We start from the raw sequence: 18,661 nt of genomic DNA on the forward strand, positions 1-18,661 counted from the left end.
TGAGGGTTGCAAGTCTTGATTTGTTGGCTTGGGGTCTAGTTATCTTGTACAAGGGAATATAAGAAGGGCTAAAAACAAGTCCAAGGTGAAATGGGATGGAGAGAGCAAAGGCATTGAGTTCTAGAGAAAGGAAGGAGAAGAAGAGGAACTCAATGTTGCTATTCTTGACTCTTTGAGAGATGGAAATTGGAGGCTGGTGATGGACATCCTCTTGGGAATGGGATTGAGCATCATGATATTTGGAGAGATCAAATTGTTCTTTTGATACTACCTATCCTCAAGCCATCAAGAAGTCAAATTCACAGAGAATGGGAAAGGAAAAGGGCGATAGGAAGATGGGATGCAGGATAGGAGATGGTAGAGAGAACCTTAGAGATTGAGGTTGGGGAGGGGGGAGCCTTGAAGGGAATGGAATGAAAAGGGAGCTGGGCTAGGATTGGCCTTCAACTTTACTCTTATCTAATGACCTGATGCGTGAGCCAATGTATCATAAGCCTGACAGCTCATATCCTTCTGAGCAGACCAATGTTGTAGCCATAAGTTTTGATGTCTCATGGTTTGATAAATCATGCTTCACATGAAAACTTGTTAACCTTTAATTATAAATATTAACATACAGTTTTATTTATAAATGTTAATATTATGTGCTTTTTATAATTCGATGTACAATGAGTTGAGTGCAAGTGAGTTGGCCTGGTTTGTGTGTCGCTCATATATTTTTAGTTCAAAAACTCAGCTGACATTCAGCTTTTTATCAAGCAAGTGAATAATGGGCTTAATTTCAAGCCAAACATGAGTTGCTTGCAGTAGCTTGTTACGCATGGTCACACATCATTGTATTGATTTTATTGATCCTTTTATAAGTGTTACTTGGTGATGATTTGCATATGCTAACCCACATAATAATAAATAATTTCGTTCATGAAATAAGAACCCAACTACCCAAGTGTAAAAAGAGGGGAAAGAAAGAGAGAGGGAGGGACAGAGAAGGAGAGGGAGGGGGGAGAGAGGCAGAGGGAGGGGGAGAGAGGGGGCTTTCAAGCCCCTATTTATAATTCGATGTACAATGAGTTGAGTGCAAGTGAGTTGGCTTGGCTTGTGTGTCACTCATATATTTTTAGTTCAAAAACTCAGCTGACATTCAGCTTTTTATCAAGCAAGTGAATAATGGGCTCAATTTCAAGCCAAACACGAGTTGCTTGCAGTAGCTTGTTACACATGGTCACACATCATTGTATTGATTTTATTGATCCTTTTATAAGTGTTACTTCGTGATGATTTGCATATGCTAACCCACATAATAATAAATAATTTCCTTCATGAAATAAGAACCCAAGTGTAAAAAGAGGGGAAAGAAAGAGAGAGGGAGGGACAGAGAAGGAGAGGGAGGGGGAGAGAGGGGGCTTTCGAGCCCCTATCTCCTCTGGCGCATAAGATCAGAGGTGAAGCCCTTGATTCAAAATGAAACAAGGGCTCCAGCCCTTTCTTTCTTTTTTTTTTAAAGTCAATGGCTGCATCCCTGTTCTTATGCACCAGAGAAGATGGGAGCTTGAAAGCCCCCCTCTCTCTCTCTTAGCCTCTTTCTCCCCCCTCCCTCTCCCTCACCTCCTCTCTCTCTTTCTTCCTCTCTTTCCTTCTCCATCTCCACCTCCCTCTACCTCCTTTGCCTCTCTCTCTTTTCCTCTCTTTCCTTCTCCCTCTACCCCCCTCTCTCGCCAGTTTCTCGAACCGAGTGGTAAAATCATGCCAGTCCGCCCTCGGTATGGCTCGGTATGCACCGAACTAGGTGTTTCAAGGTGTTATAACATTCGTTGATCCAAATACTGTGACAATGTTTATTTCATTCTTGCTTGTGCTCATGTTCTTATACATGGTCATCATTTAGGTTACAAATCCTGCAATTGATCCCCTCCGAGAAGGCTTAGTTATGTCTCTTGAGGTCAATGTTGGAAAACGTGGAAATATTTTAGAGGTTGGACCTGAGAATGCTGCTCAGGTATGTCATGACAGATTACTAAATTTATATCCAGGAAATTATTCTTTATTTTATTTGAATCCTGTTCTAGATAAAACATTATTGTGTTTTGGTATCATATTATGATATTATTGTATCTTTCAGGTTATTTTGTCAAGTCCTGTGCTGAATGAAGGGGAGCTTGATTTATTGATGAAGGACTCGAAGTTAAAGCCTCAAGTATTGCCAACATATTTTGATATTTCCCATGGTTTAGATGGTTCATTGGAAAGAATGTTAATGGAAATCTGTGAAGCAGCTGATGAAGCTGTTCGAAATGGTTCCCAATTGCTTATTCTTTCTGACCGTACTGAGGAATTGGTGAGCAATAGTTTACTATGTATATTGTTATTTTCAGCATTTATTTTTCTATTTAATCTTTCAGTTATAGTCCAATTTAATTTGCTTGAATTCTTTTTCATAATTTCTGCAAATGCTCAAGTAGAGTTCAGACTTTGCACCTTTTCATCATGTGGGTTAGAGGTTTTTGGATAATCTATGACCAAAATTTGTTATTGGGCTAATAGGAAAAGGACTTCTTTAGTTTTTTATATCAATATCATTACTACATATGTGATCATGATAAGCAAGGTTTTAGATCTTGTGGGATGGGGCTCTCTCGTTTTTCTCATGGAATGGGATGGGCGGCCATCCCACCCTGTCCTGACACTTAGGGCAAGGGATGTCCCAAGATGCACTGATCGGCATGCTGGAACGATGGCGGGATGGTCTTGTCCCAACACATGGGATGGGACCTTGTCCCCGGGCATCCCGTCGGGACTTGAATCCTCAATGATAAGAATCCAAGATTTTGTGAGATGTTTTTGTACAGGGTTCAAGGTGACCTTGATGTCCTTCTGGAAAATGAGGAATGAAGTTCCAATTGACAAATTCTCATTATTATCAATTTTTAAAACATTAGTCCAATGATTGTCAATGCAACTAACAGACATGGTAAATTTATTAGTATAGAACTTGAAAATATGAAAGTTCAGTTAGTCATGGTTGGTGTCCAAGGAAGCCATGTTTCTATGTATGATATTCTAGGAAGCAGAAAAACCAATAAGATCCTCATAATTTTCTCACGCACCAGCTGTATGTAAAACAAGTTATGCTGGTGAAGGAATAAATGGAAGTTCATGGAAAATCAGTATTGGACCTATATAAGAAGCAAAAGAACAAGAGGTAGGCTTTAGGGGCTCTTAACAATTGTCCATGTCTGAAGTCTGCAACTACTTGTCATGTTGTAGTTGTACTACAATTTGTTGTAAAAGGTGTAGATATAAAGCTAGGGTTTTAGTCCTTATGAGAGGCAAGGCACAAATTTCTGGGTCTTTTTATGTAGAAAGTTCTGGATATGAAGGCTCATGCTCATGTGAAAAGCAATGTAAAGATGTGAAGGACATAAGTTTTGTTTCTCAGTTTGCTTAAGTCAACAGACTGTGCTATGGGTCTAACGCCACAGGCACCAAAATCCAAACATAAATCTTAACGGAACAGATCAGAAAGTGGCCTATATTGGTCGCATTTCTCTGTACTTTCATCTGGAGCTAGTATGCATTGCAATCCTGCCATACACAATTTTGCATTAACTCCATTTAGAACATAATGCAATGCTAGATCAAGGGTTGTTCTCCTTTTTGTTAATAGTGGAAATGATTGAGCCTGATATGCTTTCTCTGGAAGCTGGAAGATACAGTGCAAGATGTTGACTGTATGAGCATCTTTGTGCATTGCACACTCCCTGCTATGTATAACCGTGTCATCGTTAAGCATCAAGCTGTATCTGGACTGGCTTAACTGGCACTGTGTGGTGTAGCAAGCCTGATGTCTTTAACACATTGTTGTGATGGCCAACTTGCAAAGTTTATGCTCATATGCAATACATCATTGTTGTCATCATCATCATCATCATCCATTTCAATTTGTAATCCAAATGGGTCTATATGGAGCTAAACTCGAAGTACAGAGAAACTCCTTAGAGGGATTGAGTATCTTTCAACATTTGAGGTTGACGTTGAATTTCTTGCTAAGGCTTAGGCAAGACCGGTGCTTGCCCTAAAACCTAAAGGCCAGTTTTTTGAGTAGGTTACATTATTGCTCACAATTTAAGCTCATGCAACTGTGGAACAACCCTCCAATTTTGCAATACTTGGGAAATATCCAGTTGATAAGCTTTGATATAGTGCAAACTGCAAATAGAAAGGGTTATGATGTAAGGCAGATGTTGGGGATAAGCCTGCTGGTTCATACCTTGCAGTATCCTATGATGCATTCCTAGCTAGCAGGCTATGGACATGATATGAAGAGCTTACACCTCTGTACCATTCATATTGACCGATATTGCTAATTAGTGGTCTATACAGTTCATACTTCATAGTAATTGATATGCAGATATAAGCTGATGTAATGGCAGGCTATATACATTGCTTTCCCCTTCCAAACTCATGCTCAACCATCTTGAACATTCTTGTTTTGATTCCAGACAGTCTGGAGAACCATTTCTCCACACCCCCCCTCCTTCTCCTTTTCTGGGCTTTTTTTTGATTATCAAAATGACCGATTCATGGATTGGATGTGGTAACTATAAAAAAAACCATCATTCTCCATCTGATTAAAGGCTGGAAATTGAGGTAAATGAGAGTATATGAATGCCCTGCAATACTTGTACTGTCCATACACGCACTTATAGCATGTAAACCTGTGAATTTGAATAGCTTGTTTAGTTATTATGGTGTAAAAATGATTGCTTAGTGTTATATCCTATTGCAAGTTGAAGTTATACTGCTATACATATAAGACAGAAATTAGAAACAAATATCCAGGATTATATATGTAGCTAGAGTTCTAAGAATTTGTTACAAGCTATGCTAAATTGTTTGACACGAGACTAGAACCAGTATATGTTAAAATTGGTCTATGACAGAATGAAATTGAATTAGGTAGAGCATCCAAAGTTGGTTTCTTACGTATCAGCTTGATGCAGCATGGTAGAATTAATGTGCAAGACCTTGACTGGTTCCACAATGATATAACTCAACCTTGGCAACTGGTATCATGAAATTGTGGACCAGAAGATCTTATTTATCCTATTGTCAAGTAGCATCATGAAATAGGTCAAAAAAATAACTGCCTTGTCCCCCTTTTATCGGAGGAGAGGCATATTTAACGTCTATGGCTTGCTCTCATGAAAACCACATGCGCACTTTGCTGCACATGTTGTAGAAGTATGTGTATGTTTTATTTGAATTTATAACAAACTTTCATTAATTCATGCTGATTCCTTCTTACTGGTAAATATTATCTCATAAATGACATGTTTAGTGGGCTATGTCGAGTGCCATGCACGCTTGTAACTAATGTTTCCCATGGATAAGTCATATGAATTCCTTTGTGCTGACACATCTTGTGTTTTATGTTCCTACGGGAAAAGGTGCATAGGGCTCTGTCCTATCATATAATTGTTGTTATTCAATATATGCTTTCTGGATGGTTGTGTAAGATTTTTTATTTTTTATTTTTCATTGTAAATCACTGGATGTATATGATTGTCAGGAACCAACTCGTCCTGCTATCCCAATACTTCTTGCTGTGGGTGCTGTCCACCAGCATCTGATTCAAAATGGATTACGAATGTCAGCTTCTATTGTTGCTGACACTGCTCAGTGTTTCAGCACCCATCAATTTGCATGTTTGATTGGATATGGAGCCAGGTCTTATCTTCTATATCCAGCTTCTTTTTTTTTTTTTTTAATTGTAAAACTCGTAAGTTTTGCCTGCTTATCACTTTTATATCAACTGCATGCAGTCTGTAACAGCTAGTAGAAAAATTTGGTTCATGATAGAGTTTTTCTTTTACTTCCCTGTCCTGTGATGCTGAGAAATTGTGAATTGTTTATGTGGTAATGTAAAAATATAAATGTAGTCAAGATTTTAATAATTGTCACAACTAATAAGTTTATTGATCTGAACACTTTGTTGTCGCCTCATGAAATAAATTCGATTCATATCTCATGACACATGTTAGTTTATTTGGTCAAAGATTTTGCAATAGGAAGGATCAGGTGCCTTGGAAAGAGGATTGAGAGCACATTAATGTATTATTTATGCCAAAATAAATTTGTTTAAATTGGCTATATCAGGCTGCACTTGAGCACGCTGGGCCTAGCTAATGTTTAGCTCTTTTACTAGTTGAATGAGCCCAAGTTAAGTTGAAATTCAAGCCAAAAGTGAGCTGCTTGCAATCAGCTCACCTGTTTGACATCCCTAAACTCAAGCTGTGTGCTCGTGTATCTCATGAAAGTATTTTAACAATGAGAAAGTTCTTCCATGCTCTGACTTGTGATCTGATTTATATCCTTTCATCCTTTACCTTCAAGCTTGTCATAGAGTGTCACTAATGTTTACATATTCATACAAGAAATCTTTAAAGGCCTGGTTGGTTGTCTGGGCCCAAAATCTTATAGGATTCATGGGATTGGGCTAGCACAACCAGGAAAATCAGCCTGAGCTAGGCTTGTTGAGACCAAAAAACAGGGGCCTTTTGAGCGGGCCAGCCCAAGTCCCGTAGGGAGGAAAAAAAAAAAAAGAACTGCTGAGGTGTCAGTGTTTTGCTGTTTCCTAGTCCTGATCAGCCACTAGCACTACTTGTGATTATCCTTGAATAATCCTGTCGAGCATCATCAGGTAATTCCTGATTTCGCTAATAACATTGAACTCCATTTGGCAAGAGTCCTACCACTATAGAGGTCCAGGAATTTACTGGAGATGAATTACTAGAAATCAAACTAAATTGTTGAGCATCATCATCTAGAAGAAACTTTTCACTTGGGCTTTCGTCATCCGTGTACAGTATTTCTTTCAAGTCTTGAAAAATACTAGCCACCAGCTAGCTACCGTGCTGTCAAATCAGCCTTTCTCAAAGCTAGAAATCCCCATTAATTCCTTTTCTTCTAAATGTAATGCAATGGATTCCTTACCATGGAGACTTTGTAAATATTTTAGCTAATACAGGCTGCTGCCAATTGCAAATCGATCTTATGATTCTTATCCATCTTAAATTAGTCTGCTGTTGTACCATTATTGTGAAGTTCACACTACTTTAGTAAGGCAAATGCTTCGCTTTCAATTCTGCAACAGTGAGCTTTGAGAAGTGTTCAAGTGTCAAGCAACATACCTAAGCTCAGAGTCGTGTGAAGGAGGCTTAAACTCTTATGCAAGTTCTGGTCTATTTTTGCAGAACATTTTACATATGTTTTGCTTAAGAGTTCCTTTTGTCTTAAACCGTCAAAACCGTTTTCTGTTTCCTAGATGCTAGTATGTTTAGATAAGTGAGTTTTTGCTTATTTGATAAGTCATTCATGAGTGATAAATGGTCACCAGTCACCAAAACAACACCTTTATAGTGGATTGATGTGCATGCCATGGACCTAGCATATCCAAACTTGATCTGGTGTGTCAAAGGCTGGCCAAGAATGTATGACTTATATGGATGGCCATCTGATAAGTCATTCTCATCACTGTGTCTGACTTTCTTCAGTTCCTTGTAAAGTTGTAGGACACAATATATAGCATTTGGCTACACTATTCCATAAAGGTAAGCCATTGAAATCCAGGTTAGACCATAAGATGAAAACTAGGATGATAATGCTACACTTGAAATTGACTGTCCACATAATATAGCTTTAAATCCCACTCACCCCACTTCAATGGGCCTACTTAAATGCCATGAATAAAAACAAATGTATTTGTTATAGGGTCTCATACATTTGGTTTAATGACTCCAAATATTAAATAATTCAATGCTAATCCTTTTCCTATCAAGGAAAAGACTCAAAAGTCCTACTATAAGTAGGAACCCAAAACCGATCCTACTCCTCTGGTGACTCTGCTGGTATTAACAGTAATCAATACTTCATACTACAGAAGTTTCACTCTTGGCATTCATTTTAGGTGGCACATCTCCACAGCAATGGACCAAATTTTGGGCAATTAATGCTGCATGAGGAACTTATCATTTTCTCTCATTGATATAAATTAAAAAATCTGATGCTTTAATCCATTATGTAGTGAATCTTGCTGCTGCTTTTTCTCTAGTTTCCTTTTTATTTTCAATCTTTTTAATATGCACATGATAGAGGAATTAGTTATTGAGTTTCTTAATACATTCCATGCTCACATGTGAGTTGTGACTACTTATGTTAACACTATTGTTTCATACTTTCATGTATTACACAGTGCGGTATGCCCATATTTGGCATTAGAAACATGCCGCCAGTGGAGGCTGAGCACAAAAACTGTTAATATGATGCGGAATGGGAAGATGCCTACTGTAACAATCGAACAGGCTCAAAGGAATTTTTGCAAGGTTTGTATGTCTGTGACAGGTGAACATATTATAACTTCGCTCATCACTTTTGCATTAAGCCAGTTCTGAAGGGCACTTTCCGAAAGGATCCTACGCATATAAGATTCATAATTTTCTTATTCTAGTGAAAGCTAAAAGCTGTCTAAAGGGTTCTCATTTCTGTTTCCTTCTTGTGGCTCTTTTAGTTTGGTAAACAAAGTATTTATCAGCAATAGACCAATAAGTGATGCTTCTGCCTTAATCTTCAATGTTCTGTCCTGATCTTCAAATGGACTACAATTTCTTATGGCATATAAAAAATTTAACATTGCTGATATATTAGTATCTGTTCTTGTTTTTCTTTTGCTTGCTAAATGGTTTCTGTTTATATATTTTGGCAAGTCTTTCTTTGCTGTTGTTTCTATTCTCATGCTAGTGAAATATTTTGTTTTCCAGGCTGTAAAATCTGGTCTGCTCAAGATTCTTTCTAAGATGGGCATCTCATTGCTTTCAAGGTCTGAAAAAGGATAGGATGAAATCATTTTCGAGTTTATTTTCAGTTTTACCAAATATACTAATCATACTCCTGTTAATCAATAGTCTCCTCACTTCTGGTTTTTCCCTCCAGTTACTGTGGGGCACAAATATTTGAAATTTATGGCCTTGAACAAGAAATTGTTGATATTGCTTTTTGTGGAAGTGTATCCAGAATAGGTGGACTAACTCTTGATGAGGTAACTGATACAACTGAGTAAACCTCTAAGCTCTTGTGCGTACATGCTAAAACTGCTACTTTTTAGATTTCAAAATTCCAGTATATGCTATAAAATGGTGTATCTGCGTGGATTTAAATATTATGCAAAATAACCTTGTCTTTGTTCTGTTTTCTGTAAGAAACAAGGTAATTCTGGAATGCAACATATAATCAGAATAAATTAAGATATATGAGCATGATCAAGTGTAAGGTCACTTTTCTTGGAACAGGGCATTGCATACATAGCACATTGATCATGTTATTTATGTAGATATATGCATACATATACAAAGCCACAAAAGGACATATTTTGTCTCTTTTGGTGCAAGAATGCATGTACCAAAAGGATAAGTAATCCTTGTATGATGGAGATCAAAACACTCTTGAAGGGTGAAAAGGATACATATAGCATCACGATGATATATATTCTGTTCATTTCAATTGTAATCATACTTCTGGATTTTGTATTGGTTTTGACATGTCCTTTTGTTTTTCCTCTCTTTGAGAGTGGTGTTTAGTATATCAATGGTATCTTTCTGGTCCAAGAAACCACTCATGGATAAGTTAATCTAATCCCGTTGGAGACTTTTATATGTGGAGGCATTTTATAAGCATATTATGTTGTGTGTTTGCATGATATATAAGGCTTAAGAACTATACTAGTTGTGTATATTTAGTAATTTATGTGAACAGTGGATAATGCATGTTTTTGATGATCTTTCATTTACATATGTATGACGTGATGGTTTGAGATGTCCTGATCAGATTCATTGTTATTGAGAACAAGAATTTGCATAGCATATTCAGCTCCAATCAGGTTAAAAAATAATCAGTCCAAGCAGCTAGCAGTTGGAAAAAAATTGGTGATATGGAAATGGATGAATTCTCAGGGAAGAAAAAGAAGGCCTTCTAGGATCAGTTGTGATTGCAAAACACATATGGAGAAAAGGCAGTCATCAACACAAATTAAGACTCAAGAGTACATAGATAATTTTTTAGACAGTCATTAAGAACAGTCCATAATGCACAAACTGAAATCCATTTACTAAATATTGATTACACTTCTGTTTAGCAAACTAAGATTTCATGCAATGAAGTTGATGACGCTGAAGCATCATAATTTGATAATGAAAAGAGGAGTTTGAAAATCTTTTGCCATTCACTTAAATTAATGTATTTTTATGTAAAAATGGTTTATAATTTCAGGTTTACGCTCATGCTTTTATCAAGGCCAAATGGTAATATAATCAGTGGAAATAATATAATGATAACATACTGGATATAAGAATACATTATATTGCTTACCATGTGTATGTGTTGTCACTTGTCAGTCTTAAATTCTTAATATGTATGATATTTTCTTCATCTGCTAAGAAAGTGTTATTTAATAATGAGTGCTTGATAATCATGTTGTTTCTTATGAATGTCGTTTTATTTCTTGAAGTTGGCAAGGGAAACCTTGTCATTTTGGGTGAAGGCTTTCTCAGAGGATACAGCTAAGAGGCTAGAAAACTTTGGGTTCATTCAATTCCGACCAGGAGGTAGTATTTGTTTTACTGTATCTTTGACATAAGAATTGAGAACATGTTAGTTGGTTTTTCCAAATACTTTTCATGGTCGAATATTATTTGTTTCCATACAATACAATCAGTTATTTTTTTTCCTGATTTGAGCAGGAACATTGAGTTAGCGTTATTGTAGTACAAACTGAAAATGTAGAAATTGATGATATACTATTGAATTGACTTCAAAGTAGAAGCATATTCTATTGCTTTTCACTATACGATTAAATCTAACCCAAAGAATGACCTAGTTCACTTTGAGCTTAATCAGACAATGGAGGATTTTACTCTAAACTCTTTATCTTTTGTGATTCTAAATAAACAACAAGCAATATTAACACCATGCCACCACCTATGATTGCTCGATGTTCTAATGTTTTTGTCCATATGGAAAGTCAAAGAGAAAATATAGGAAAAAGACAAATCATAATAGGGAAATAGTTAGTTGAAACTCAATAGTCATATTTAGTTATTTTCCAAGTTATATAATCTTGTGGAAATTGTCACATAAGGAATCATTGTGAATCTTTGTCATCATTAGCTTTGGAAGTAGTCATTAACAAAATATCCAAAAATAGCAAAGCTCCATCAATTTTTAGCTGACATCGTCGATGCAATTTGGTCCAATTAAGGGCCACATCATTCAATAACTCAACCTTTTCCAGATTCTCTTTTTACAATTCTCATTCATGTTTTATTCTTACTCTAATCCAAATGTTAGCCATCTAGAACCTGTTCTTGATCACATACTTTTAATCAACTCTTACATGTTATCATCTACTGTTTAGAATCTGGAACTCTATTTTACCCTCACTTTGTAATTCATTGTTGCACAGGATTGTAATTAGTCATTTTATCTCTCATATATAGTTTAGCTCCTTTATCTGAGACTACATAAGTATTCTATTGCTTGATGATTTCTCTCAAAAATTTATGATCAAATTGAAAATTCTTGGTCACAAAGGGGGTTGAAAGTGTCACCAAGCAGGTAAATCAGTTGGTGTCGTACTAAGAGAGGTGGAAACAAGCTGAACGTGGCCTATGCCAGGCATAGCTTTTGCTCAACTCATTGTATATTCCAGCCAAGTCTAGGCTGTCTGTGTATAGCTTGTTTAATAAATCTAGTTGTAATATAAGATCATTTGAGGTTTTCATTTAGATAGTTGGGGGTAACAATCCTGATTATATTTGTTCTTATCAAGGTTTCAAGAATCGGTATCGGTTTCCGTACCAGTTCCTGACCAATATGATATGGTACTGGGTATCGTACCATACCGAATGTTGGTATAGTGTGGCGTGCAAGTTTCACACTGACATGCAAATTTTTTTTTTTTAATTTTAATTTATTTTTTTAATAATTTTTAAACTACTTTAGATCCAAATTAATGTTTATTTATGTTACATAATAAGTCTATCATTCTGAAATAAAATAAAAGAAGTCTAAAATAGCGCATTAAATGTATCTAAAGTACAAAATTAAAAAAATAATGTACTAACCTCAAGATCTCTATTGATCTAATATCTCGTCGAGTATCTGTGATGCTCGCAGATATCCGGATCATCTGCATACTCTGAAGGAATATCGATCTATTCCTCTAATCAAGCTGCACTGTAATCTTGAATATTCATCCCATAAAGTATCCTCTCTGGATTGTAAGGCATCTCAGATCTCTCGCTTAAACTCTGACTCTGAGAGGTATCCTCGGAATGATGGTATGGCTGTGGAGGGGTCTATCCAAATATGTCGGCAGCAAAATTCGATCCGTAAGATGCTCTGGACTGCATAGGATAGTAATCACTGGAAGACGGTGTCTTGGATATACCATATCCATATCTATATAGATCATAAGCTGTCTGCGGTTGACAGGATTCATAATGCAAAGATGATCCAGATACATACATGGATCCTACTCCATATGCAAGGTCATCTGCAGCTGCATCGTGTGCTGAACGACCTCTAGGAGGCCGTTGTCTATATGAAATCGTATGCTCATGGGCTCTATTTACACATGTACCGTAGTCCCTATCTTGTGTGGCATGTGTAACCTGGAACTCATTGGTGAATCGAAGATCATCCTGTGGTTACGTCTCATGAATAATGGTCTCGTGTCCTTTAGTTCCTTCCTAATCATCATATCCATGACTACTATCGTTACTCTCGTTGATCTCCGAATCTGAGTCAGTTGACTCCTGCACTTTCAAGGATGCTGCAACTATCTTTCCTTTCTCTGTAGTTTCGAGCTCTCTAGGTGCCCCTCAATAACTTTGCTGTGCTTGGGAGAATAGATGTCTTCTTCCTGCTTAGGATGACCGGCCTTGTCTTAACATTTCTCGCTCAAACATTTGAAAGAATGTCTCGGATATGGAGTCATGTGATGAATGACTCCTCTATGGCCCCTTAGGCTGTGGCTGATCAGTTGGAACCTTATGTGAAATATTTGTATCTGTCCATTGTCCTGGATCCATCCTAATCTCCCTAGCTACCAAACTGGCCGATCGTGGAGGAGATCCCAGCTCATCAAGCTCCGGCTCCTATTGCTAGCTTGCAAGTCATTCGATCATCAGATTTTCATCATCAATGGCATAATCATCTATTGTTGGATCTGTGTACTTCAGCTGTACTTTATCTTGGATGTATTTTAGCCTCAATCTTAGATTATAGTGAATGTATACAAGATCGTTAAGGCGCTTTTGTGTCGGACAGTTTCAAATTGCGCTCACATCTACTAGAGGAGATTGTCTGGAAAAGAATGCGGATAGCCACACCTTTCAAATTTTCTATGGACTGTCCAAAATGAATCTACCATTCAGTTGCAAAAATATTAAGCAAAATTACATATCAGATTTCATGATATTATTAAGCATGTAATGTCAACAAAATTTTCTCGTTATTGATATGTAATTTGTCTGGATTCATCTTCTTTTTATTTACGACAATCGATAAGACTAAAGCTATCTATCCTCTCACTAAACTGTTTCATCTATGAAAAATATATTTGTTAAATTAATAAATATATTATTGATCACAGATCGAATTAAGTTATATACTCGCATCTTAATTAACCTAACATGCCTTTTGCAGACAGATGTGATTTCTGGATTAGGCACCATCTTATATATCACATTACGGAGAGCAGAGAGAAACTCATTATCCATATCTATCCTAGATATGGTGTACTGGAATCTCAAATTTAAATAGTAGGCTGCACATAAATTTCACAAATGATTAAAGACTTATACAAGTACAAGAGAAGAAAAATTTCAGAGGATTTTTGAATTCGTGCTTACCGACTAGATGCAAATCTCTACTCATCTTGTAGTCCCAATGGTGCTCAATTATGTTAATGTATTTTTGAGCATGTTTCGAATCTATCTGACTGATCTATTTTTTTGTCCTCTTTATCGTGTGATACAAGAAGCCCATCTGGAGGTATGTTTCGCTGTCCACAGCGCAAAGCATCTCATATAACGGCTTAATAACCTTCACTATCTTATCAGCCTATTACCAGAATGACTGAGTCATCACCAAATTCTCTACATGACTTTCCTCAGTGCCAGCCCTCGCATATCTGCTCTATTGTCATTCGACACTGACAAACATCTGACGCAAGGCTGTTGTTTGCAAAAGACTATCAAGTGCTATATAGTTTATAGCAAACCGTATAACATCCGGTCTCAAGATCTTCTCCAATATATTTCTACATCAATGACATGATTCATGTATGATTGTAGATGAATTTAGTAATAGTTTGGGCTGAGTCCACTGCCTGCTACATCCTACAAAGCTTTTCAATATCCATTAACATGAGGTCAATTCAATGTACAGCATATGAGGTCCAATAAATATGCGATCGCCGCTCATCAGCAACTCTCCGACGATTTTATATTGCGGCCTATTATCTGTGATGATCTGCATGATATTCTGCTCTCCTACTGAGTTAATCACCTTCTCCATCAATCCAAGGATGTATGCGGCGTCATGCACCTTATCTGAAGCATCAATCGATTTATGAAAAAATATTTTTTTATCATAATATATCAAGAAATTGATGATACGCCATCTAGTAGGATCAATCTAGCCATCACACATTACCGTCAGTCCGTATACGGGTCATTTATTCTTGCAAATCCATCTTTGCAAATCCTCCTTATTACTCTCAAGAAGCTGACCATAGATGTCCTTAGATGTTGGGAGATTTACACTCGGATCAACAGTCTGTATGGTTGAAATGGTAGACCGATGTTAAGTATTGCTCGCTACATCATTGGAATGTGACTGAAATGAAATCATGATCCAATAACTCGTCATATATTCTTTTTCTTATTCTTCTTCAACATACTGTCAATCCTCTGCTGCTTTGGATCATTCTTGAAAAAAGCTTGTGGATCCAAATCATGGATGGTGGCTTTTGCTGGAATATCTCTAGAGGATCTTCTATTGCCAAAAGCTACCAACATCAATGAAATACTATGCCTGCCTCTATTGATAGGCTCCTTAACTGAGGTGGTCCTCCTGAACTTGGATTTTCCTCCAGCGGTCGTAGAGACAAATCTCGATTCATAGAATGATGGTCCAAATTGCTCTCTATACCTGGCCATCTCTTCTAGCTGGTACTGATCATCCAGACTCGTCTGAATGGCAGCCTGAATCTGTGCCTTCTCATCATCTAGGGCAAAGGCCTCCTCCGACTCTCTAGAATGATAGGAAGGTGGCTCTGCAACTTGATGGTCCACCTCCGTCCTCTTTTGCTTTGTCCTCTCCTTTGTTGCTTTAGAATTAGCAAAGTGCTTTTTCATCAATTGTCGGACCTCCTATGGGTATTTTCGACATATGGCCACATCAGGATAAGCATCAGTCAAATAGTGTTTGAACCTAATCACTTCTCCTCTTTTGAATTCTGTGTTGCATCATTTGCATCTCCAATGGTGTCGAGCCAAGAGCATCTTGTCATGCTCCCAACTAATATCACGCTCTATATCCTTCTTACTTATTTCTATAAGTTTAACAAAATACATCAGTTTAATAATTATATAAAAATATTATAATTTTTCATTATAAAAAAAAATTGATTAATATATTTTATATTTTTAATTTCTCATAATTTTTATTTATATATATTTTTAAAATTTTTAATAATAATTTTAAGTCTCATTAATTCAGAACACTATGTTATGTGCTTCAAATAATATTTTTGAATTAGCTAAAATATATTACTGATTTTACATATTTTTTAAATTGATTATGTATTTTTTATTATTTAAATAGTCAAAAATTATTTTTTTTAATTTTAAAAAATTTAAAAAAAATATTTGAGCTTAGATCCAAATAGAAACATGTTACGAATGCTATATGTATTTCTAAGTCCATTAACGTACGTTAGATGCTATTTTTTTATTTTATTCGAAACTAAGCCTAAGCTATTATGCACATCATGCATCAAAATCTTCACAAGTGGACAAAATTTATACTGAAAGTAGCTTAAATGGTTCTAAACAATATTTGATTTTATTTTTTTTTAAATTTTATTTTTTTAAATTTTATTTTGAAAATATATATATTTAAAATATATATAATTAATAAAAATTAATGATTTTAGTGTCATCATGTAAATCATCCAAATATCTATAATATATAATGAAATCATACCAAAATCATAAATTTTGGCATAATTTTTCTTTATTTTTCTATTTCTTGCCTTTTTCGGCTAAAAAAAGGTGAAAAAAATTATTTAACCAGTGAATAGTGGATTACCTTGCTTTCAGTTGAAATATGTGTGTCACAGTTCATTATCGTCGTTGCAGAGTCAGAGAATGGGATATTTTTTTCACTCACATTCGTCGTCGGAGTCACAAAAAAGAAAATTTCTGTGACTTGTGAGGCTCCGTCTTTCAAGGCAGAGCCATAGATTCCCCTATCCTAAAAGGCAGACCACAGATTCTCCTATCCCATGGCCCCCACCATACATGGACAACGGGCCGGGCTGCCCATGGCTCGACCTGGCTCGATCCGGCACGAAATGGGTCATGCTAGGCACGGCCCATTAGAAGGGGCTGGGTTGGGCTGGGGATTTGCGGCCTGCGACTCAGGCCCGGCACGGCCCATAAGGGCCTGGGCTAGCATGGCCCACAGGCCAGGCATGGCACTGTCCAGCCAGGCCCTGTCCGGTCCAGGCCCGGCATAGTCCGCGTGGGGGTTTTTTTAAAATTTTTTTGTGAAAATAGATGTGAGATTTTTTTGTAAAAATAAAAAATCACCTTGTAATGGTGGGTGGTTTGGCGTGGACCCCTATCGATTTATTAATATCAATCAAAATGGTACAAAGGAGGGAGGAGGGCTAGGCCTGACTTCTAAATACAATGACGAAGAAAGAAGAAATTGAGGTGACTTATCTCAATAATTAAAAGATAAAACTAAAAAGTTATAAATATGAGAAATTAATAATTGAAAATCTTACTGATCGTCATGTATCGTCGGTATTGTTTGTGTCATCATCGTTGTCATCGAATGTTGTATTATATCCATCTTTATTTTGAAATCTTGCCTCAGCATCCAACCAATCTTTGAAGCAGAGTATTTCATATGTTTCGTCGGTCATCCTATTTTTTTCATCCAGAATTTATCGATCTGCCCTAAAAGTAGATTTCGATGCTACTATAGACATCGGCACAGCTAAGATATCATGTGCACAGCTAAGATAGCCGTTATAACCCAAAAAAAAAAAAGATTTAGCCGTTACGGGCCGGGCTTGGCCCGTAACAGCAATAAACGGGTCGTGCCTGGCACGGCCCGTAACGGTGCTAAACGAGCCGTGCCAAGCACGGCCCGTAATGGGTTTAAACAGGTCGTGCCTAGCACGACCCATTTGGGTTGAGTTTCTTTTAAAAAAAAATAAATAAAAGGACCGCCCATCAGGCCTGGCGGGTAGGCATGGCCCGCCAGACCCTGAGCCTAGGGCCATGTCAGGCCAAGGTCCGGGGTAAACGGACCGTGCCAGGCACGGCCCATTTTGATTGTGGCCCGATGGGCCTGGGCTGGGCTATGCCAGGCACGGCCCAGTGCCCATGTCTGGCCCCCCAGTCGCCAGACCCCGAGCCTAGGGCCGTGCCAGGCCAAGGTCCAGGGTAAACGAACCATGCCAGGCATGGCCCATTTTGATTGTGGCCCGATGGGCCTGGACCGGACCGTGCCAGGCACCGCCCAATGCCCATGTTTGCCCCCCCCCCACGCACCCACCCACCCACCCACTCCCCCCAAGTGATCCACACGGTATGGCTCCATTCGGGCCCGAACCGATGCATACCACCCGGTTTCGGGCAGTTCGGCCCTGAATCATATCGAACCGACTGGTTCGGTGTGGTTTAGGCCATTTTTCAAAAATGTGATCTGAACCGGACCGGCTCTCCATCGGTATAGTTCAATACGGGGTGTACCAACCGGTTTAGGCTAGTACGAAATACCATGGTTCTTATAGTTGTAATATATTCTATTCTATATAATCTATATTAATTTATATATATAAATAATTATTCATATAATTATATTATCTATTTTTTGTATATATAATAATTAAAATAATATATTACTTAAATTAGTTATATTATTTTGAGTAATGATTCAAATCCTTTGGGATGGGACTGCCCCTTTTTTTTTTTTTAAGAATGGGGCATCTCACCATCGTGCCACATCCTAAACTTGGGATGAGGGATGTCCTGAGATGAGTTGAACAGGAAGGTGAGAGCAGCATGAGATGAGACAATTTCATCTTTATACTTGGGACTGTCCCATCTCCTGCTTCTTGCTACAGGAGTACTTGAATCCTTGTTCAAGCTGATTCGAGCTGAGGTTCAGTGAGCTAAGCCTAGCTCTAGCTCAGCTCATTAACTGAGACAGCTAAAACCGAGCTAGCTCATGAGCAGCTTGCTCATTTGCCAGCCTTATTATTAACTAATGGCTGTTGCTCCCCAATTTTTTCCAATAATGTAAA

General features: G+C 37.5%; 1 protein-coding gene across 2 annotated transcripts in view; it reads left to right on the forward strand.

The window, feature by feature from the left end:
* The window catches only part of LOC105049124 (ferredoxin-dependent glutamate synthase, chloroplastic), a 73,663-nt gene that overhangs the window by 37,818 nt on the left and 17,184 nt on the right, over positions 1-18,661 (forward strand). For both annotated transcript variants that reach the window (XM_010928684.4, XM_073260200.1), the window contains 7 exons: positions 1,886-1,996; positions 2,120-2,335; positions 5,570-5,727; positions 8,252-8,381; positions 8,817-8,875; positions 8,989-9,094; positions 10,559-10,655. In XM_010928684.4, coding sequence (XP_010926986.1) covers positions 1,886-1,996; positions 2,120-2,335; positions 5,570-5,727; positions 8,252-8,381; positions 8,817-8,875; positions 8,989-9,094; positions 10,559-10,655 — 877 coding nt within the window. The remainder of the gene's footprint in view (positions 1-1,885; positions 1,997-2,119; positions 2,336-5,569; positions 5,728-8,251; positions 8,382-8,816; positions 8,876-8,988; positions 9,095-10,558; positions 10,656-18,661) is intronic.

The sequence above is a fragment of the Elaeis guineensis genome, chromosome 7, assembly GCF_000442705.2.
Source record: "Elaeis guineensis isolate ETL-2024a chromosome 7, EG11, whole genome shotgun sequence".
NCBI classification, from domain to species: domain Eukaryota; kingdom Viridiplantae; phylum Streptophyta; class Magnoliopsida; order Arecales; family Arecaceae; genus Elaeis; species Elaeis guineensis.